The sequence below is a fragment of the Cricetulus griseus genome, chromosome 5 (assembly GCF_003668045.3).
Source record: "Cricetulus griseus strain 17A/GY chromosome 5, alternate assembly CriGri-PICRH-1.0, whole genome shotgun sequence".
NCBI classification, from domain to species: domain Eukaryota; kingdom Metazoa; phylum Chordata; class Mammalia; order Rodentia; family Cricetidae; genus Cricetulus; species Cricetulus griseus.
Window position 1 is genome coordinate 38,490,038 of NC_048598.1, and position 23,058 is coordinate 38,513,095.

At 45.7% G+C, this 23,058-nt stretch overlaps 1 protein-coding gene and 1 pseudogene across 1 annotated transcript in view; both read left to right on the forward strand.

Moving 5' to 3' along the window:
• Positions 1–23,058, forward strand: part of Lamc2 (laminin subunit gamma 2) — a 63,899-nt gene that overhangs the window by 38,550 nt on the left and 2,291 nt on the right. The window contains exons 8-22 of the mRNA XM_027417363.2: positions 2,298–2,410; positions 3,378–3,596; positions 4,110–4,292; positions 5,677–5,922; positions 7,663–7,808; positions 9,533–9,692; positions 9,978–10,183; positions 12,060–12,139; positions 13,214–13,363; positions 15,528–15,672; positions 16,585–16,734; positions 17,239–17,353; positions 18,197–18,396; positions 20,403–20,561; positions 20,648–20,747. Of these exons, the coding sequence (XP_027273164.1) occupies positions 2,298–2,410; positions 3,378–3,596; positions 4,110–4,292; positions 5,677–5,922; positions 7,663–7,808; positions 9,533–9,692; positions 9,978–10,183; positions 12,060–12,139; positions 13,214–13,363; positions 15,528–15,672; positions 16,585–16,734; positions 17,239–17,353; positions 18,197–18,396; positions 20,403–20,561; positions 20,648–20,747 (2,372 nt within the window). The remainder of the gene's footprint in view (positions 1–2,297; positions 2,411–3,377; positions 3,597–4,109; positions 4,293–5,676; positions 5,923–7,662; positions 7,809–9,532; positions 9,693–9,977; positions 10,184–12,059; positions 12,140–13,213; positions 13,364–15,527; positions 15,673–16,584; positions 16,735–17,238; positions 17,354–18,196; positions 18,397–20,402; positions 20,562–20,647; positions 20,748–23,058) is intronic.
• LOC103160265 lies at positions 13,556–14,681 on the forward strand (annotated as a pseudogene).

Genomic DNA, 23,058 nt, shown 5'->3' on the forward strand with positions numbered 1-23,058 from the left:
AGTGCTCTGGACCATGTTAGAGGCTAGGAAAGAAAGATGGGATAGGAGCTTGGTCCTTCCAGAGCTGGTGGTCTGGTGAGATGTTAACATACCCAAAAGCAAGCACAGTATGATCTGATAGCTGCTTTTAGTGGTGGTGTGTGTCCATTTCAGAAAGAACTTCACTATGCCTGGAGCTGTCAAGGAAAGTTTCACAAGGCATCAAGTGTGTCAGCTGAGAATAGAAAGATAGACAAGTCTTTTCCAGAAAGAAACATTAGAGAAAGACAACCTCCACATGTGAATTTCTGAGGATGTGCTCTCTCTCTCTCTCTCTCTCTCTCTCTCTCTCTCTCTCTCTCTCTCTCTCTCTCTCTCTCTCACACACACACACACACACGCACACACACACACCTGGTGTCTTCAGAGTCCAGAGATGCTGGAACTAGAAGTAGGTGGTTGTGAGCTGTCATGTGGGTGCTGGGAACCAAACCCAGTTCCTCTGGAAGAACAGCTGGTGTCCTTAACCACTGAGCCATCTCCCCAACCCCACAGATGATATTTTGAGGCTAAAACATAGCATGTGTAAGGATAAATGGATAAATCAGGTTGAAAAGTCTGGAAAAGATTTATCAGGCTGTGTCTTAGGTGTCATACCAGGGCACCGAGATCTTGTCTGTGCTGGCAAGATGGTGGAAAGCCACTTAGGGGCTGTATCGCAAGAAGTGCCACTGGGTGGTGGCACTTTAATCCCAGTGTAACAATAAGTCTTTCCACCAAAGCCACCTGAGCCCTGCCGCCACGAGGACTTTTTCTGCCAGGCCGCCCAAGTTCCGCCCACTGCCACGTTAAGGTCCCAAGTAACACACAGAGACTTACATTAGGTACAAATGCTGCTTGGCCAATGACTAGAAGTAGAAGCAATAGGAACAGAGAGAGGCAGACACATAGTGCACACACAATCTAAGGACCTGGTTAACTAAGTATTTCTTATTCTGATGATATGTACACACTCTTCCTGGTTGCATTCCCACCTCCTCAGCTTCATGAGTTTATTCTTTGGGGTCAGATTACATGCTTTCTTTGTATGAGCTTTCTCCAAACCCCAGGCAAAGTTACAGACACTTCATGTGTTTCCATGGCGTTCTGTTTGTGAATTGCTAACCATGCTCACTGCATTGTATGGTGATTGTTCACCGAGACTCCCCTGGCTGAATGCTGATCACCTCTACCTCGCTTTCTTTTCCTCCAGTCCCATAATTTCTCACCCAAGCCAAGAACACACTCAACTTTGTTGTTTTTTTTTCCATTAATTTATTCATTCATTGCAATGCTGGGATTGAAGGCAGGACTTCATATATGTTAGGCAAATACTCTACCACTGAGGTGGGGCATCCCCAGCCCCACAACCAGATTTTATTTAATCAGTCAGTCAGTGAATGAAATGAAAAGGGGTTTCTTATACTCAGTTTTCCAGTAAAAAGAATACAGAGACTACTTGTAAATGCACCAAGGCATTCCGATGGCAGATGCAGCTCAGTGGTAGAGCCTCGTGTGTGTGTGTGTGTGTGTGTGTGTGTGTGTGTGTGTGTGTGTGTGTGTGTGTGTGCCTGAGTTTGATCCCCGGCAGATGCAGCTCAGTGGTAGAGCCTCGTGTGTGTGTGTGTGTGTGTGTGTGTGTGTGTGTGTGTGTGTGTGTGGCCTGAGTTTGATCCCCAGCACTTACAGGACATTTCAGGGAAGGCATAGATTTGGACAGTTGGAAAGAATCAGTGAAAGGCACTCAGGTGATAAGTGAATCGTTTAAGAACAATGAAGAGCCACTCTCAGCTGGGTGGTGGTGGAGCATGCCTTTAGTCCCAGTACTCGGGAGGCAGAGGCAGGTGGATCTCTGTGAGTTCGAGACCAGCCTGGTCTACAAGAGCTAGTTCCAGGACAGCCTCCAAAGCCACAGAGAAACCCTGTCTTGAAAAACAAACAAACAAACAAACAAACAAACAAACAAAGAGCCACTCTCGAGGGAAAGCCAAATGTGTTTAGTACTGCAATGGCAAAGAGTACAGTGTGTCTGAGGGCTTGGGAACAGATTTTGCAGTGACCCCCTGGAAGTATATACATCGACACAGCCTCCACTACTTCCTGGGGGATTTGCCCTCCTAGTGGATGGAGAAATCCCCAAGTTTCTGTCTACTGGGAAGCCTCCCTCCAAACAAGGCACCAGAACCTAACTGTTCCCACCTTTTCAAACATAATTTGTATCAGGTAGCAATGTGGCATGACTTGGATTTATACTCATTGAAAAATGTTCAATTATGCAGATTAAATGAGCATCCAAGCAGTCGCTGGAGCCCCCAGCTGAGCTATTTCGAGTACCGAAGGTTACTGCGAAACCTCACAGCCCTCCTGATCCGAGCTACCTACGGAGAGTACAGTAAGTGACCAAGAGAGCAAGGATCTCATCCTTGGCTTGAGCTTCATCTGCTTCTGCTTTCTATGGGTGGCAGCAGGCTCCAAGCAAGGAGATAGTCTACCTGACGGTTTTCACTCAGAAATCCTGAGTCTATGTTTTATATCTTTTTTCCTAAAAGGAAAAAAAAAGGTCAGCTGTCATGAATAATAATAAATGAATAATGAATAGTAAATAACCGCTTTGCTAAGAAGAGTCCCTTCAGTTCAGTTACGTGGAGGGGATAATTTACAGCTCTTGACCCATGTGGCATCGCCACAACCCCGTTTATTCCTCGAGTTGTTAGGCTCACTGCTACGGTGTTTGGACACGTCTTCTGTTAATTCCTCTTTGTGAACTTCCTATGTTGGGTCTTCTAATCCCACCTGCAATTATTGAAAGGGGAGTTCCTTACACGTCTAAACACCGTGTCCAAGGAAGTGTGGCTATCCTTCCCTGTCCATATCCCCAGTGCCACGGATACAGTGGGGAGCAGGAAGGATGGCTACTAGCAGTTGGTTGAATTGTTACAGTTTGCCAGATATACTGCATCCCATTTCATTCTCACAAAAAACTAAGGGGCTAGATAATGCCATCCCGTCTCTTCTAAACTGAGGACATGAAGTCTGGAGAGGTCAAGGAATTTTTGCCAATTTCACACAGCTAATATGGATTCAGCCACAATTTAGACCCTCATTTTCCTGACTCCAGCATACAGACACCAACTGCTATAGCTGTCCACGTACCATGTGCAAACACCACCTGGGTAGAAAAAAATGAAGCCCTGGCTGATCTTGAATGAACAATGACTGGTACACCCAGCTGGCCTTGAGTTTGCAAAGATTCTCTTGCCTCTGCTTCACAGTGTGCTGGCACTACAGGCCTGGGCCAGCTACCACTCTCGATCATGGTTTTATACCTGGCTACTTCTAATTTCTGCTTTCTATTGCAGGTACGGGGTACATTGACAATGTGACCCTGATTTCAGCCCGTCCTGTCTCCGGAGCCCCAGCCCCCTGGGTTGAACATTGTATATGCCCTGCTGGGTACAAGGGACAATTCTGCCAAGATTGTGCCTCTGGCTACAAAAGAGATTCAGCAAGACTGGGGCCTTTTGGCAGCTGTATTCCCTGTAACTGCCAAGGGGGAGGGGCCTGCGATCCAGACACAGGTGAGTGAAAGGAAACCTGGACCAGGTGTCTGGGGGTAGAGCCAGATGAGTGGGTCTCCTGTAGGAGCAAGAGCTGAGGAAGAAATACCATACCTGAATTCACATAGAGTGTGGGACTGAGGTCAAGGGAGATGGACATAGTGACAGTACACTTGACCGCTTTCATTATGGAAATGCCACAGGAATTCGAGAGAAAGGTGCCAGGTTACAGGAAATGACTGTCATGTTCAGTGCAAGGTGGGGGTTTCGAGAATTATGTGGGAAGATCAAAGGCAAGTCAGGGGCTAACTGGGGGTGCCAGCAAATGGAATGACCGTGGATAATGAGGAAATGCGTGTCTATGGGATGTGAGGGGTGAGGTGAGAGCCAAGGTAGTGGCCATGTTTATCTTTGGTTCAAGGGTGGGGTTGCATGCTGGTGTTCAGATGCTGGGGGAAGCTCTGGGAAGTCTTGGGGCTCTGCCGTCTGATCCCCACATTCATCCACACTGACTCTGCCGTTTCTCTCTTCCAGGAGATTGCTACTCGGGAGACGAGAATCCTGACATTGAGTGTGCTGATTGTCCCATTGGTTTCTACAATGATCCACATGACCCCCGCAGCTGCAAGCCATGCCCCTGTCACAATGGGTTCAGCTGTTCAGTGATGCCAGAGACAGAGGAGGTGGTGTGCAACAACTGCCCTCCTGGGGTCACAGGTAAGGCCAACAAAATGTTCTTCAGCTTTTTCCTGACGGATGCTGTGGACCTGTGCTTCCATTCTGGAGGATTTCTGGAAAGTTATAATCACTTCAGATTAATGCACACCTTCTAAAGATAAGTACATGTGGGGTCTAAGCAGTGTTGTGCATTGAGCAGGGGCAGGTGCAGTTATGGAGGAAAAAGCATAATGATGGTTTTGTTGACAGTCTTGTATGTTTATTTAGGGAATGCAAGTTTCAGGCCAAGTACATGGTCTAAGGCCCCCTGCTCCTCCAGGGTCTTCTGTAGCCCAGGAAGGCTTTGAACTTAGTTTTTTGAGGATGGCCTTGACCTCCTTTTGAAAAAATATTTATTTTTAATTATGTGTGTATGTGTATGTGGGGGGGGGTGTGCCTGAGTGCAAGTACCCACTGAGGTCAGCAAAGGTCACTGTATCCCCTGAAGCTAGTCAAAGGTTGTTGTGTGCAATCTGATGTAGACACTGAGAACTGAACTTGGGTCCTCAGTGGGAGCAGCCAGTGCTGCTAAACACTGAGCCATCTCTCCAATCCTGACCTCGAACTCTTGATCTCTTGCCTCTACCTCCCAAATGCTGTGAGTATAGGTGTGTATCGCCAAACCCAGTTTTATGCAATTCCTGGGGATCAAACCCAGGGTTTTGTGCATGCCAGGCCAGTAATCTCCTAAGCCCTGCTTTACGTTATTTTCTGATGAACTAGGGTACAAAAGAAAATGCCATGACCTCTGAGTGTCACATACCTCTGTCAGTCTGAAGAACCAAGTGTTCCACAGCAGCCTTGATATTGTTGAAATTTCACTGCCTTTGCCTTCTTGCTAGTTTTTACCCAACCAGCTAATTAAGCCTCTTTGTGGTGCTACAATCTTCTACCGTGGAGTGACTATGGCCATGGAATGGCAGGGCCAACCCCTGCCACATGCACCTGTTCCTGAGGGTACTGTCACCATGACCATGGCAACATTTAATTGGGGCTGGTTTACAGTTTAGAGGTGTTTAGTCCATTGTCATCATGGCGGGAAGAGCCATGCACAGGCAGACCTGGTGCTGGAGAGGTAGCTTGAGAGTTTTACATTTGGATCTGAAGGCAACAGGAAGAGACAGTGACTCACTGGGCCTGGCTTAAGCATCTGAAACCTCAAAGCCCACCCCCATTGACACACTTCAGTAAGGTCATACCTACTCCAACAAGGCCACACCTCCTAATGGTGCCAATCCTTATGAGCCTATGGGGTTATTTTCATCCAAACTACCATAATGCTTCTGCCAGGTTCTTCTGCCTGGTTCCTTAGACCTCTCTCTCTGGTCCTGCTGCCAATGGGTAACAATCTGGGGTGACCACATGTTCCTTTGTTCCTTCCCAGGTGCCCGCTGTGAGCTCTGTGCTGATGGCTACTTCGGAGATCCCTTTGGGGAACGTGGCCCAGTAAGGCCTTGCCAGCGCTGCCAATGCAACAATAATGTGGACCCCAGTGCCTCTGGGAACTGTGACCGGTTGACAGGCAGGTGTTTGAAATGCATCTACAACACAGCTGGTATCTACTGTGACCAGTGCAAAGCAGGTTACTTCGGGGACCCACTGGCTCCCAATCCAGTAGACAAGTGTCGAGGTAGGACTATATCCCTAGAAAACGATGCACCCCTATCTCTTCCTCTGTGTGTGTGTGTGTGTGTGTGTGTGTGTGTGTGTGTGTGTGTGTGCATGTGTGTGTGTGCACATATGTAAACACATATGAGCTTGCCAAATGTAAACAGATACGAGCTTGCTAGAGTGTATACATGGACACAAACACAAAGGCAAGGAGAACTAATATCATCAGGCAATTGGTTCCATGACCAGACTGGCTCCTACCCAATTCGCACCATTCACCCACCAGAAGCCTTAAGACCAGTGTCCCCTGCACCAGGCTCTCAAATGGTTAAACCTGTGGTGGGAGAAGTTAAAAAAAAAAAAAAGGGGTCAGGTTTACATTCCGCAGATAAAGTGGGGCCACATCCTATGCCCAACCCCAAGGCAGGTAGGCAGAAAAGAAGCTGCCAGACCTGTCACGGGGGAGCAATAAATGACTCATAACTGAGCCTGAACAAACCAAAGTGGGGAGGGGGCAGGTTGTAAAGCAGTTTAAGAGACCCTCTCAGGAAGTCAGTGCGATTGTGTACAGAAGGCAAACACCGGAAGTTCTCCTAAGGAGGCTCAGCATCAAAGCAGCTGTTGTGGGGGAGTGGGGGCAGGTGGGGCGGCTGCTGCAGGGGTGGGGGGCCCCTAAGGGCTGCTTCAGCTCTCAGTACAGGTGTGCAGGTGCATCGCTCAGCTCAGCGTTACTCAAAACTGTCACATGCATTAGAGTCCAAGCCACCATGTTCAGCCCTTAAACATGGATGCTCATGATGACTGTGGTGTCTGGCACTTAGAAGTGTCCCTGTTATCAGGTCCTTACACCAGAGTGTCTACCTAGAGATGCCCGAGGACCCGTATGACCAGATGTGGTAGTTCAGGCCTATAATCCCAGCATTCACGAGGCTAGGGCAAGACAATCCTGAGTTAGAGGCTAGCCTGAGCTACTGAGCAAGACCTTGTAGGGTGCATAAATTGCAACTCTTTCCTTGTTTTAGATTTCATTAAAATTAGACCACACACTCCTTCACTTAGCTATCCAGGGCCTGCCATTTGCCTGCAGGTTGAACCTTGGTACTAAAGTGGCAATGATGAATAGTCCTAGCTCCTGGGGAGTTCATAGGCTAAAAAAGGAAGAGACATGCAGACTATGTGCAACACAGAACACTCCGCTCTGAGAGCGGCCTGTGATCTCCAGAGCAGCACCTCACCCACTGGTACATCCTTGCCTCCTAAACAGAACCTGGCACACAGTAGGGCTACTGCCTCCTCCAGCCTTTCCCCCCAGTGGGGGGAAAGGAACTCTTCTGAGCTCTTGTGGTAAATAGCTTCCCGGTTATTTGTTCTAGGACCTGAGCAAATTATTCAAGCTCGCTGAGCTCACATTCCTGGTGTGTGAAACTGAGGGCAGTGTTTACAACTGGCTCAAAACAGGCCCTAAAAGAAAAAATGCACTTTATAACCAAAATCGGGGTGCCAGAAAAGTACCCAGTAGGCTTTTGGTTCAATGAGAGGAGGAAGATGCCTCTTGGTGCCTCTTGGTTCACACACAGGGTTCACACTTGTGTGATCCCTCCGGCTTGCTTGTATAGGAATGTGCTTGAGGCCACAGCCAAGGAGAGATCTGACAGTGTGAGCAACAGGGGCAGGACACAGGTTCTTTTTCCTTACCATGCCTCCTTTTCTGGGATGAGTTGGGTGGAGATGCACCATTTATCTGCATCTTATCTCTTAGCCTGCAACTGCAACCCCATGGGCTCTGCGCCTGGCGAGTGTCGAAGTGATGGCAGCTGTGTTTGCAAGCCAGGCTTTGGCGGCCTGAACTGCGAGCTTGCAGCACTAACAAGTTGTCCTGCTTGTTACGATCAAGTGAAGATTCAGGTAAGCCTGATTCTCACCCTCAGTCCCTAGCCCCAGGCAGACAGATTCTGAATGGCTCTGTGCCCTGGTTCTATCACAGGTGAGAAACCCCTCAAATTTCCTGGGGATTAGTATTGATATTACTTTTTAAAAAATTATACTATGACGGGTGGTGAGGAGGCTCAGTGGATCGGGGCAGACCTGACAACCCTGAGTTCAGTCCCCAGAACCCATGTAAAGTTGGAAGAGGTAAACCAACTCCCTCCCAGATGTTGTCCTCACCCTGGCATGTACACACACACACACACACACACACACACACACACACACACACTGGAACACATACAATAAATGCAGTAAAAAATTTTAATTACACTAAAAATATTGTGTATAATAATTTTATGGTAGGTTTACATTCTTATCTATGCCATTTTCAACATCATTTGGCAGATCGTCTCACTTGGCACTCATCACAACTTAGTGAGCCTGGGACGGGGGGGGGGGGGAGTATTCTGAATTCACTTTTCAAAGGTTAAGGTCTGAAAAAATTTGTGATTTTTTTCAAAGTGGCATGGTCACATGGACCTGGGACTGCCTCTCGTGTCCCCCAGAGTCTGAGTCCAGTGGCTTCCCATTTGCCCTGGTTAGGTTTTTTTGTTTGTTTGTTTGTTTGTTTTTGTTTTGTTTTGGTCAGCTTGACACAAACTAGAGTCACCTGGAATGAGGAACCTCAACTGAGAAAATGCCCCCATCAGATTACCTGGAAGCAAGTCTGTGGGACATTTTCTTAATTAATGACAGATGTGGGAGGGCCCAGCCCACTCTGGATGGTGCCAGCCCTGAGCAGGTTGTTCCGGGCTGTGTAAGACAGCAGACTGAGTAAGGCATGGAGAGCAAGCCAGTAAGCAGTATTCCTCCATAGCTTCTGCTCCAGTTCCTGCTTGGAATTCCTTCTCTGACCTCCCTTTATTATATTATGGGCTGTAAGCAGCAAGATGGAATAAACCCTTTCTTCTCCGAGTTGCTTTTGGTCCTGTATTTTTCACAGCAACAGAAGGTAAAGGAAGACACCACTGCAATGTGCTACTTTCCAGCTAGGTTCCCTCCAACTCCAGACATGTCCTTACAACATGAGTTCTAGAGCAGGTCATGGTAACTCACGCTTGTAATCCCAGCCTGCAGGAGGCTGAGACTATTGCTCAGAGTTCCAGGCAATCCTGGGCTAACTAGTAAGTTTCAGACCAGCCTGGTCTACAGATGAGACCCTGCAGCAAAGAGTAAAATGGAAAATGGTAAAATTAAATTAAAATTTAAACTTCAAAGATGAATGAACTTGATGTAGTTAATTGCTAGTAATTCTTTTCTAGAGGGGAAGATTAGGGACAAATTAATCTTCATATATAGAACATAATATGGTTTTTTAAAAGATTTTTTAAATTATTATTTTCTTTTTTTAAAATAAGTGTTGCCAGTGATTTTTATTTTTTCTTATATTTTATTTTTTTTAATTTATTTTACATACCAACTACACCCCTATTTTATAGATAATAAAATGACTTGCTGAGGTCACTGGCTATAGTGGTGGGCCAGGATCCACACTCAGTAGGTATAGCTCAAGAGTCTAAATTTCAACCACCACAGCAAATCCAGCATGTCGACCTGTTGTCTCCTGGACACCCGCTGCAGCTCTGGGATGAACTCTGGTCCTCATCCTGTTTTCTGATTCCTTTCCTGTGTGCTTTCAGATGGGTCAGTTTACCCAGCAGCTCCAGAGCCTGGAGGCCCTGGTTTCAAAGGCTCAGAGTGGTAGTGGCGGCGCAGTCTCCAGCTCGGAGCTGGAAGGCAGGATGCAGCAGGCTGAGCAGGCCCTCCGGGACATTCTAAGAGAAGCCCAGATTGCAGAAGGTGAGGAAGGCCAACTCCCTATCGGCTACAAGATTCATGCCCTAGAAAGAATTTCGACCCTAGGTCATAGACTCTTTTGTGGCCATCAGCTCTGAGGTATCTGAAGCCAGCCTTTGTCTGGCTGGAAGTAGTGTCTGTGACATTCTCCTGGCACCTGAATGACAGAGTGAAAGAACTGCCACAAACATTCATCGCTGGTGTTTTTCTCAATTAGCTCTAAGTGAGTTGGCCTTGTGGATTAACTTGTCACCCTACGTCAGCCTTGCTTTGCCTCTTTGTGTGCAGGTGCCAAGAGAGCCCTCAGTCTCCAACTGGCCAAGGCAAGGAGCCAAGAGAACAGCTATCGGAACCGTTTGGATGACCTCAAGATGACTGTGGATAGGATTCGGGCCCTGGGCAGTCAGTATCAAAACCAAGTTCAGGATACAAGCCGGCTCATCTCTGAGATGCGCCTGAGCCTGGCAGAAAGCGAGGCTTCCCTACAAAACACTGTACGTTTGGCTGGTTGGGGTGTTTATTCTGTGTTTTTGTGGGTAGGGTATTCATTGCTGCTGTGTTGGGAGCTGCCCCACAGGTCTCACTGGCTCACTCTCTGTCCCTAGATTTCTTGATCTACCTAGCAGGTAGCTGGGTTTTTCTTCTTTGTAACAGATGTCTCTCTTTGTCTCTCTGTGTCTCTCTGTCTCTCTCTCTCCATCCATCCATCCCTTGTTCCATTTGCCACCTGCAGTTTCCCAGGGAATGCATTATACACCCCTCCATAATTGATTTCTTTCTAGCTACATTTCACAATAGACAGAATCCTGACTTTCCTCTTTGCTTTCTGTAGAATTTAGTTTAGTTTATATTTGTATTCTCAACCCCTAGTGCAGTGTGTGGCTATTGTACTTGCTTGCTGCATAAGTACAAAAAATTAAAGAAATGAATTAATGAGTGAGTAAAAACACAAAAAGAAGAGGGGAAGAAAGCAAGAGAGCTGGAAAGGAAAGATTCTGATGGGGACATGGGACTGAAAATGAAAGCTGGAATTGGTGCATGTATATTCAGCACAAACTCCTTGTGTAGTTCGAGATGCAATAGGAGAGGGAGGTGTGACCAAGCCCCTTACATTTATGAGTTTGAGGGCTGTGGAGTAACTGGGCCTCATGGCAAGAATGCCCATGATCTCAGCTCACAGGCCCAGAGAGGAGAATAGCAAGTTCAAGGTAAGTCTCCTCTATACACTGGCATCCTGGCTCAAAGCCATACCAAACAAGGGTGGTAGAAACAATAAAATTAGAGATGAATAAAGGAAATTGGGCTGAGTTTGATGGAGGCAGGGGGACCAGGAGATGAAGTTCAGCCTCTGGTAGAGTTTAAGACCAACCTTGGGCATACGAAAACCAACAGCAATAAATTAAATAAAAAAAGGAAATTGAAAGATAATCAGATAGTATAATGAAAAAAAAATCACATTAATATTGTTTGATTCCCCCATTTGAAAAGTGTTTATTATAGAAAATCAATAAAAGCTTCCTAGGATCCAATTACTACAAAATAACTATTGTCAAATCTTTGTATACTGGTCTGGGAAGATGGCTCAGTAAGTAGTGTGACAGCATGGAGACCTGAGTTCAGATCCCCAGAACACACTAAGAGCCAGTTGTGGTGGTATATGCCTGTAACCCCAGTGCTGGAAAGGGGACAGGGACAGGAGATTCCCAAGATTCACTGCCCAGCCAGTCCAACCCAAAATTTAAGTTCCAAGTTTCTCAAAACAGATGGAGAGAGTAAAAAAGAAGACATCTAAGATCAATTTCTGGTCTTTACACATGTATATACAGGCAAATGCACACACACATGCACATACACCCCTTGATATATGTGTGTATAATGTGGTTTTTGTTTGTTTGTTTGTTTGTTTGTTTTCCAACACAGGGTTTCTCTGTATAGCCTTGGCTGTCCTGGAACTCTATAGACCAGGCTGGCCTCAAACTTAGAGATCTGCCTGCCTCTGCCTCCTGAGTGCTGGGATTAAAGGCAAGCACCAACACCTGGCCTATAATGTGTATTTTTTGAGGCAGGGTCACACTATGTAGCCCAGGCTAGCTCAATATCATGATCTTCCTGCTTCTGCCCCCAAAGCATTACAAATGTGCACCACCAAATCAGAGAAAAAGATAAACTTTTAGATTCATCTATATTTCACATAGACTTCTTTTGAAATGGAATAACTACTTTGTTCCTGCCAATGAACATTTTTTTATGAGTGATCATGGTGACTAGCGACATTTGGTGTGTCAGGGCATGATCTAGTGAGAAATCCTCCTGGCACTTCTGTTGAGACTTCAGAGTCAAATGCAAAACCCTATTTTTTTTTCCCTACAGAACATCCATTCCTCAGAGCACTATGGGGGGCCAAATGGTTTTAAAAGTCTGGCTCAGGAGGCCACAAGATTGGCAGACAGGTAAGCAGCAATATTCGGCACTCCTGCTCCAGGCTGCCTCTGAAATTCAAGACTGTGGAGCATTCAGGACTCAAACACTTCATTTGCCCTTCCAGGCTCCTCTATCCTCCTCCCCTGCCTGGAAGCCATTTCTGAGCCCCTTAGCTTTCAGGGTATGGCAGGGGACAATCCACAGGGCTGTCTTGGCAGGAGCTGGTGGAAGTATTCCTTTCCCAGCTTTCTCTATGACTCACAGATGGCTTTAGTACATACTAGATGTGAGTCTTCTGGCCATGTGAAATGAATCAGCCGCTGGAAACGGGTGTTTGCAGCTTTCAGGGACTCCTCAACTCCCACACTAGGCCTGAGAACAAGTAGCAACAAGTTATTTGCTTGCTTGTGAAGGCCAAGGTTACAAAGGGACCTTCTCCCTGGAAACCAGCTCTGCAGGACCCCATGGACAGATGACAAGCAGCTCCCCTGGTCCTGACTTCTCACTATAAATCCTGCCATGTTCAAAAGCTTTGCTAGGCAGGGTGGCAGGCTCTGCTAATCTCAAGTGGAATTCAGTCCACAGGGGCTGGCTTCTGATTTTGTAGCATGAGCTGCCTCCTGAGCCCCTGGGTTTTGTTGTTTTGATGCTACTTCTTAGCACCAGGGAATCAAATGTTTATAGGAGACTTTTATTGATAGACATTGTCCCCTTAGCTGTAGGCCCACTCTAAAGTTCCAGTGTAATGAATAGGGAGGTGAACTCTGGGTGGGTAAGCCCTTGGGGTTTCTGCTTGGGTGGGGTGACAGCTTATAGACACAATGGTCTGTCACTCTGAGCCTACTCCCATCTACTCTCTCCATACCATCTCTGAGTATGGCATAAATGGAAACAATCACCAAAGGGTAGTGACATGAGGCTGATTCTCCAGAACACCTGCTTCTTATAGTTCCTCTAATTCCATGCATTCAAGTCGGTTTGTTTGGTTTTTACAGGCAAACCCATTCATTTATTCGTTTCTGTGTTTGTAAGAACGATTTATGTTACTAACCTATGTTGGTTTTTCGATGAAAATCCTAATTCTTGATCTTTAATGTCTTCAGCCATCTTGAGTCAGCTAACACAATGAAGCAACTAGCAAGGGAGACTGAGGACTATTCCCAACAAGCGTTGTCATTGGCCCGCAAGGCTCTGAGCGGGGGAGCTGGAAGTGGCGTCCCGGATAGTTCCATGGTACAAGGTCTTATGGGAAAGTATGTTCAACTGGTCTCCATCTGGGTGGGCCATAAAAGCGAATCCTCCCAGGGTATAATACAAACTACTTGAGAAGTACCACATTTCTTTGAAACTGTACATTATTATTATTATTATTATTATTATTATTATTATTAATGATAATAATGAGGTCTGTGTGGAGACACAGTTGTGGGTTTCTGTTCTGCAGTATGGGGTTTGTGAAAGTTGTCAAGAATAAGGCCTACTCTGAGAGATACCTTTTGAGATTAGAAGGCGGTGAGGGTAAAACTGACTGCTATGCTGGGAAATGATTGGTGATCCAGAGAAAAAATAAGTACAACACACTCAACTACAGGATGATAGTTTGTGTAACTGACAGAGATCTCATCTGTTAGATTGCATTTCCCCTCATGGAGGGGATATGATAGTCTGCACAGCATGTGAACATGTACTACCAAAATACAGTGTGAAAATTGGCCTGCCAAATTGTGCCGCAGCCTATGGTACTGGCCTGCTGCTGGCACATAGGCTTCTCAACAGGCTTGGTGTGGACAAGATCTATGAAGGCCAAGTGGAGGTGACTGGAGAGGAATACAGTGTGGAGAGCTTTGGTGGTTGGCCTGGTGCCTTCACTTGCTATTTGAATGCAGGTCTTGCCCAAACTATGACTGGCAGTAACGTCTTTTGGGGTCCTGAAGGGAGCTGTGGATGGAGGCTTGTCTATTCCTCATGGTACCAAACGATTCCCTGGTTAGGACTCTGAAAGCAAGGGGTTCAATCAGAAGTACATGGGAAGCACATCACAGGTCAGAGTATTGCAGGCTACGTGGATTACGTAATGGAGGAAGAAGAAGATGCTTATAAGAAACAGTTCTCTCAGTTCCTGAAGGACGGTGTAACTCCAGACATGGAGGAGATACATAAGAAAGCTCATGCTGCTACCCAAGAGGATCCAGTCTCTGAGAAGAAGCCCAAGAGAGGAGTTAAGAAGAAAAGGGGGCTTGGGCAGTGGTGGCGCACACCTTTAATCCCAGCACTCAGAGGCAGAAGCAGGCAGATCACTGTGAGTTTGAGATCAGACTGGTCTACAGAGTGAGTTCCAGGACAGCCAGGGCAACACAGAGAAACACTGTCTTGAAAAAATGAAGAGGAGGAGGATGAAGAGGGGGAGGAGGAGGAGGAGGAGGAGGAGGAGGAGGAGGGAGGTGGTGGTGGTTACAGTGGTGATAGTACTGTACCAATATGTCCCTTGCCTGGGAGATGCCTAGTAGAAAAATCAGATTGCTCATAAAAAGACAAGCTTCCTCGGAGCTCAGGAAGGCTGCTGAGAGCTAAAGCAATTTTTTGTGAAGGTTTTTTTTTTTCATAAAGACAATAAACATTTTACCAAGCAAAAAAATAATAAGAGGGACAAAAGAATGAGTATTACTTCGGGAATTATTTTTAGGATTGCGAAAAGAAAGGTTGTGATATCTAAGTAAAACTTCAAGTTCCGACTGACACATGATGCTACATGGAGAGATGGTTACCCTCTGGTCTATGAAGGTATAATGTATAAACCCGCTGACAGGGCTGGCAACAGAAAAATAACATTTAATTATCAGCAATTGGGAAGCTTGAGTTGAGTTTTTCTGACCAAACCTATATAAACCATAAGGGTTATATTTAGACTGTAATATGTAGCCTAGTTTATTTATCCTCTTATTCTAACTACACATACACGCGCGCACACACACACACACACACACACACACACACACACACACACACACACACACGGGGAGGAGGGAGAGAGTGAGTGTGAATAGCCTTAATTGTCTTGTAACCTTACTATGTAGACCAGGCTGGCCTTGAACTCACAGAGATCTACTTGTCTCTGCCTCCTGAGTGCTTTGATAACCATGCCCAGCCCAACTACACAATTTTAAAATGGAATAAATTTTTGCTTTTTTAAAAAAATGTATGTTCTGCCACATGTGGTTGTGAATACCTGCAATCCCAGTTCTTGGATGCAGAGGCAGGAGGACTGCAGTAAGTTTCAGGCCAGCCAAGACTACATGAGAACCTGTCTCTAATAAAAACAGAAAAAGAGTATATTCTCAAGGTTTCCCCCCTCCATTATTAATACTACTAGGTTTACTATTGTTATTATTATTGACCATCTGCTTTTCCTGCCTACAGATTGGAAAAAACTAAGTCCCTAGCCCAGCAGTTGTCAAGGGAAAGTACCCAAGCCGACATAGAAGCAGATAGATCTTATCAACACAGTCTTCGACTCCTGGAGTCAGCATCTCAGCTCCAGGGAATCCATGATCTGTCCTTTCAGGTAAGGCCACTGATCCTGTGTGCATGACCCACAGATAAATGGTGGTAAATCCCTCTCTTCTCTAGGGGTTTCATAAGACTGTTCAACCTTTCAGCTTCTCCATGTTGACTGTGTTAGTCTGCATCCCATTACCACAGTGCACTGGCTGAGGCAACTGACTTACTAGGAGAAAGGGTTTCTTAAATGAGTAGTTCGGACATTTAAAGGCACCATGCCTGCATTGGATCTGTTCTGCTAAGGGTGGCAGAGGCCATCTTCATAGGATAGAGGAAAAGACAGACAAGTGTGCACAGTCCCTTTTGAGATCACAGGGCCTAAGGACCTCCTACGACCCCCACAAAGGCTTCACATACCACACTAGCACCCCATGTCCACCAGATGCTTAATGTGTGGGTAACAATCCATGTTTAAATGATAACATTGACTTTTTGTTTTGTGCCAGGAAGGATTAGGTGTGTTTCATTATGTATTTTCTGTTTTTGACCCCTGTCCTAGACTCCCAAAGGGAAAAGATCTGGGATGTTTGCTCTTGAACCTGTTAGTAGAGAAAAGTTTTATACTTCCTCCCCAGTTCTGGGGACCCTCCAATTGAAATCAGTGGGGAATTATTGTGGAGTTTGATATATTTCTTTAACATCATCCTCAATGGTCCCCATAGAGATGTGCTCTGTGAATAGATAAAGCAACTATTTTTTAAAAAATTAACCAGCAGAGACAAAACCTACTGTATTATTGGGATACCTACTGCCTGCCTCTCCTTGGCACCCTGACTCATTTCTGGTAGGCTTTGGGCTCATAGGGCCAATGTCTGCTTTCTTGGCTTCTATTTTCAAATGGTGACACCAGATCCTGAAGCTAGTGAGGTAACTTGTGTGCAGATAGCCCAACTCATTCATATCTTTGTGCCCACAGGTGGAAGCAAAGAGGATCAGACAAAAAGCTGATTCTCTCTCAAACCTGGTGACTGGACAAATGGATGTGTTCACACGTGTGCGAAACAATCTGGGAAACTGGGAAAAAGAAACACAACAGCTTTTACAGACTGGAAAGGATAGGAGACAGGTACTCTCTGTGAATCCATTCACTCAGTCAATCAGCATATACTAAATGCAGATTGTGTGAGAGAAAATGGTCAGGGCCTCTCCCAGAAATCTTCCAAAGGTCATGGTGCCACTGGTTTCAGAGTGAGTGGCCAAGATTGGAGTTTTGATGGAATTAGCTTCACCCACTGAGTCCAGCATTTGAACACTGGAAGAAGACCCAGGCCTTCTATGTCTCATTTTGGTTCAAGTCTGTCTACTGTCTTGGTTTCAAGAAGTATCTAGTGTTTAAAATGATGATTTGCAAAATTGTGCCCACCCCTGACAGTGGACAAGAGTCAGAAACTCTGCTCTAAAAGTTGTATATTCTTGACTTACAAAGTTTGTCCCTGATCACATTGCAGAGGGCTTTGCTCTAGCAACCTTGGACTGTGGTGAGTCATAGCACTCTGTTGTCACGGAGAAACTGTGTCGGGGTGAGTTTGCTAGCAGGAATGCACTTATTCTAATCTTGTTCTATTTGCAGACATCAGATCAGTTGCTTTCCCGTGCCAACCTTGCTAAAAGCAGAGCCCAAGAGGCACTAAGCACAGGCAATGCCACTTTCTATGAAGTGGAGAATATCCTGAAGAACCTCAGAGGTTAGTGCTATGTGATGCAGGTTGGCATTTTTAAAGGTACATTTATGATTCACTTAAGTCCGCATTTCTCCCCTGAAGTAGTGGGTGTATTGTTATTAATAGATGCTTACTCAATGTCTTCCTAAGGTAATAGTAATCTCACTAACACTTGATGATGGTAATGGAAGTAACTCACATATGTATCAGTTCTGAATTCTGGTTCTTCCTTGGCCCTATGATGGGGTCAAGCTCTCTGTGTGACCATAGCAAGTCACACAGCCTTTCTAGATCTGTGTCCTCCTTAAGGGGAACAGGGGATCTCTAAGGTCTTCCACATCCAATGTCACTACTGAGTTGATACTTTCTTTTTCTTGGGTGGCCTGGTCGCTTCCAATGCTCTGAGGTAATGACATGTGGCTCTCAGGGAATTTGGAGTGTGCCTTGAAGACATTTGTTTAAAATTGCAGCATTATTCACTAACAAGTTTTGGGATTCTCTTCTGTACCCACTGTGGCCACACCCCAGCTCTGTGACCACACCCCAGCTTTGGTCATTGGCCTCAGGTTTGTCCTTAGAGCTTTGGGCTTCCAGGATTTACCTGATCTGTGTCTACTTTGAGTGTTGAAGTCCTTACAGTGGTGGAGACCCAGGACAGGCTGGCTGTCAGTGGCTCCCCCAATGGCTCTTTGGGGATTATTTTCTCTTGGGAAAGAAAGAGTAATCCTAGTCACATTTTTCAGCTCCCCTTCTAGCCAGTAATTATCCCCTTTCAGTGATTTTTCCTCAAAACTTCAGGCTTTCTCATTCAATTGTAACTTATAGTCCTTGTCTCTGTGGCAATATTTTTTTTTTCCTTCATTTCAGAGTTTGATCTACAGGTTGAAGACAGAAAAGCTGAGGCTGAAGAGGCCATGAAGAGACTCTCCCTTATTAGCCAGAAGGTTGCAGATGCCAGTGACAAGACCCAGCAAGCAGAAGCAGCCCTGGGGAGTGCCGCTACTGACACCCAAAGGGCAAAGAACGCAGCTAGGGAGGCCCTGGAGATAACCAGCGAGATAGAACAGGTAAAGAAAAATGGATATAGAGGCTGCCACAGGCAGTGACTGACACAGTGATGCTTCGGCAAGAGAGAACTTTAGCTCAGGCCAACCCCTGTGGCTCCGAGTCCTGATAGTCCATAGCAGACCCACTCCACACAGCCACCCTTCAGCTGGATGGATTCAGTCACTGACTACCAGCTGATACACCATATTCAGCTCTCCTTTGGGCAGCACGGTGAGGAACCATCCACAGCTGTTTACTGTGGGGATAGTAAACTAAGACTGCTATCAGAAAACACTTTGAAAAATAGAAATGACCTTCTCACCATTCTGAAAGCTAGGATACAAAATTAGAGTCAGCGGCGCTATGACAGGTCCAGGTAGAACTGTTCCTTTCCTCTTTCCAGCTTCTGGGGATGGCAGTCAATTCTTGGTCTTCCTTATTTCACAGCTTCATCAGTCTACTCCATGCTTGTATGGTCCCGAGGGTCCTCTGTCATCTCTTTCCCTTCCTTCTCCCTTTCCTCCTCTTCCTTTTCCTCCCATCCCCCCCTCCCTCTTCATCTTCTTCAAGACGTGGTCTTACTATGTAGCCCAGGCTGGCCATTGTGTCCATCTATCAGTCTCTCCCTATAAGAAGACACCAATCACATTGAATTAGGGCCCACCACACTCCAGTATAACTTCATTGTAGCTAATTACATCTGAAACAGTCAGGTTTCAAGTAAGGTCATCTAGTTGCGAGGGGCATAAGCCCTGTACCGATGAACAACGTTCCTAGCCCTTAGGAATTCAACATCTGTTTTATGGTGCTAAATTTAACTTGTTAACAATTGCCATCAGTACTTTCTCTATAGGAAATCCTGGAGCTCTAGAGCCTTCTATAACCTATGTCTGAGCTCGACCTCCTTTACTCTGTTCTTCACTGTGCACGATTAGTGCTAGGGACAAAGATCAGAAACATCTAGTCTCTCTAGCTTGGAGGAGCACTTGTAATTGGGTAATTGGGACAGCCAGCTGTGCTATGCTTACAGCCCATGTTACAGTGGAAGGAATGCGTCTTGGCTGAAAGAGAGTGCTTTCCTTAAGCACAACTTCTAGAGAGCTTGTGCCACTCCAGAAAGCCCAGAGGGAACTCTTGGTATCTAGACTATTTGACCTCACTTTTAGACCACTTGGTAACCTACAAAAATAATTTCCCTTGAGATCTGTTTCATGTGCCTTTCTTCCTTTCTTTCTTTCTTTCTTTCTTTCTTTCTTTCTTTCTTTCTTCCTTCCTTCCTTCCTTCCTTCCTTCCTTCCTTCCTTCCTTTCTTTCTTTCTTTCTTTCTTTCTTTCTTTCTTCTTTGTTTCTTTCTTTTTCTGGCTTTTTCAAGACAGGGTTTCTCTGTGTAGCCCTGGCTGTCCTGGAACTTGCTCCATAGACCAGGCTGGCCTTCAATTCAGAGATCTGTCTGCCTCTGTCTCCCAAGTGCTGAGGCATGTGTTCTCACTACTACCCAGCTGTACCTTTCTTTTTACAGCATCTAGCATGAAAATACCTGCAATTTTTTAGTTATAGCTTATTGATGAAAGGTATTGATGAGCTTTTTTTTTTTTCTTTGCAAAGACAACATTCCTCCACTATAGCAGATTCATTGCCTGTGCTTCAAGCACAACTGTCTTGGAGACATCTTTGTAAAGTTTTTTCAAAGACCAGGGCAGTAAAGGACCATGACAGAGGACCATGTTTCTTGTCCTCTGGATTTTCTCAGATGCTTCCTCATTGTGTTCAAATTTTTCTAGGCATTGAACTGAAAGAGAAGCCATGTCTCTGCACAGACCCCTCCCAGTCTCTAGAGAGCTAGCCTAGAACTAACTTGCTTGAGGCTCAGCCTGGGGAAGGGCGTGCTCCCCAGTCTGACTCTCTCATTGTTCATCTGACTCCATCAGAGCCAGGCTGCAGCTGTATTTTTTCTACAATTGTCCTTGGGACGTTTTGAACCTCACCCTCTCTCTCCTTCCGTCCCTGGCTCCTCTTATTCTCCCAGGAGATAGGGAGCCTGAACTTGGAAGCCAATGTGACAGCAGATGGGGCCTTGGCCATGGAAAAGGGACTGGCCACTCTAAAGAGTGAGATGAGAGAGGTGGAAGGGGAGCTGGCCAGGAAGGAGCTGGAGTTTGACATGGACAAGGACACAGTGCAGCTGGTGAGTGACGGCTCCTTCCCACGAGAGCGCTCCTTAAAGTTGCCAAGACAAAAATAACCTCGGGACACCTTTGTACTCACTTGCAGGTGATTACAGAAGTCCAGCAAGCTAATGCCAGAGCTAAGAGTGCCGGAGTGACGATCCAAGACACGCTCAACACATTGGACAGCATCCTACATCTAATAGGTTTGTCTGTGAAGCATCCACAGTCTTCCCAGCCCAGGACTGTCCCCAGAAGACTCCATATTCTTAGTGCTGATGGATAGGGATCTCAGTTTTCCCTAAGAACATCTGGAAATCTGCTTTGTTTCAGAGCCCAGACGCTTGGGCCGGGTTACTTTACGTTTTCTCTGTTTTACCATCTCTAGTATGAGTCACTGAGCATTTGTTGTATCTGGAAGTGAAGGTCTGTGAGTCAGAGAACTGGGGGTGTTCCAGGGACTTCCCAGAAGACTGGCCAGCTTGGGGGTCCTGCTAAGGAGTCTGCTCTTGATCCTGGGGGGTTCCCTGGGCAGTTTTAATCAGGAGAGCCACATCACTGCTCAAGGGAAGAGAACTTGAAGGCTTAGACAGAACCTGGGAAGGCCACCTGGGGAACTGTTGAAAACAGAACAAGATGATAGGAGGCTAGCCCTGAGGCAGTAGAAGTGGGGAGGGGAAAGGTTTGTAGGAAAGGGCTTCCCTAGTATGAAGGACCATCTGCTGATTCTGCTGTCTGTTGCTCCCCAGACCAAAACTATCCCTGCTATGACTAACAGAGGCAACAAGAGCTTCCTGGGCAGATACCCAGAGGAAATATGGGAACAGCAGGTCTATGAGATACTGTGAACTTTAGGATAGAATAGATTTACTAGCACAGTATGTCAGGGAATCAGGCTTTCCCATAGTCATTTCCCCAAAGAAAACTGATGTTAATTAAAAGTCTGAATCTGGAGGCTGGAGAGATGGTTTGTTGTCTAACAACACTTGCTGTTCATTCTTCCAGAGGATCCCGTTTTGGTTCCTGGTCCCCATGTTGGATAGCACATAACCATCTGTAACTCCACACCAGGAGCTTCTGATACCCTCTCTGGCTTCCACAGGCACCTGCACACATGTACACACACACACACACACACACACACACACACACACACACACGTATGTACATATGTATGTACGGATTTTTTTTTTACATTTAAAGTCTAAATTTAAGTAATTAATAGGGAGCCCTCATAACAGAGATTGCAATGGACAGGGAATAGGAACTAAGTCATGCACTTCCATGACATCCTGAAGCCTTAGCTCTGCCTCCGTGGTTCAGTAGAACAACCTCAACATCTGATGGCTCTGTGGGATTATCATCACACTAAGAGACAAGTATTGTCTGTGTTATTACACTAACAGGTCTATTTGTGATCCAGTTGGCCCTGGACAGTAAAATATCATCTACAGATTAAAAATACAATCTTAGCCAGTTGGTGGTGGAACACACCTTTAATCCCAGCACTTGGGAGGCAGAGGCAGGTGGATCTCTGTGAGTTCGAGGCCAGCCTGGTCTACAGAGCTAGTTCTAGGGTAGCCAGGGCTACACAGAAAAACCCTGTCTCAGAAAATGAACAACAACAACAACAAAAAAAAAAAAACCCCAACAAACAAAAACTAGTCTTCTCTCGTTGAGATTTCAGCAGCATTGCTTAGCATTCTAAAAAGGGTAATGAAGTTAGTGGCGCCTTTAAAAGGGGAGATGAGTGGCAGGGAGGGTAGTGGGATGGTTGGCATTTACTCCATCAGGTATTGTGCCAGATCTCTCATGGCATAACCATTTAAGTCTTGTAAGCGTTCTGGGAGACAGATTTTATTATTTTGCTTCACAGGGGGATGAACTAAGACTGCAAGGCACACAGCAAACTGTGGGGCAGGGTTTACACTGTGATCTGTGTCTCCTGTCTTTCATGTTATTTTGTCCCCAAGCTCACTAATGTTCTGTGCTTGTCACAGAACCCCTAATTCTTGAGTTTTGACCTGAAGGAACCATTGAGTCAATATTTTCATTATGGTATAATTTCTACTGTGAGTACTCTCTTGAGTTTTGGGATAACAACTCATTAAGTATTCTAGGTATAATGTATAATAATATCATGCATTCAAATACCAGCAATGGGTTTGAGGAAATTGACTGTCACAAGTTTTCCTCTGACCTTTACACATGTGTTTTGGCATGTGCAGAGAGACACACACACACAAATAATAATAATAAAAAATATGAGGAAACAAATCCTGTCATTGCAGTTCAGATACATGAAGCAGACTGGCCTTGAGTGTGAATTCATTGTGAGATGCTTGAATCTACTTGAACTAAATATACATGGCGAGTGCCCTTACATTGGCATAGGCTTTATAAAGTGTATGGGTAAATTATACCTGAATAAATGTAGTGCCATTTGCCATTAGAAAAAGACAGCCAAATCCCCACTGTTTCAAGCCAGAATGAAGTCTTACATCATTCTCTAACAGC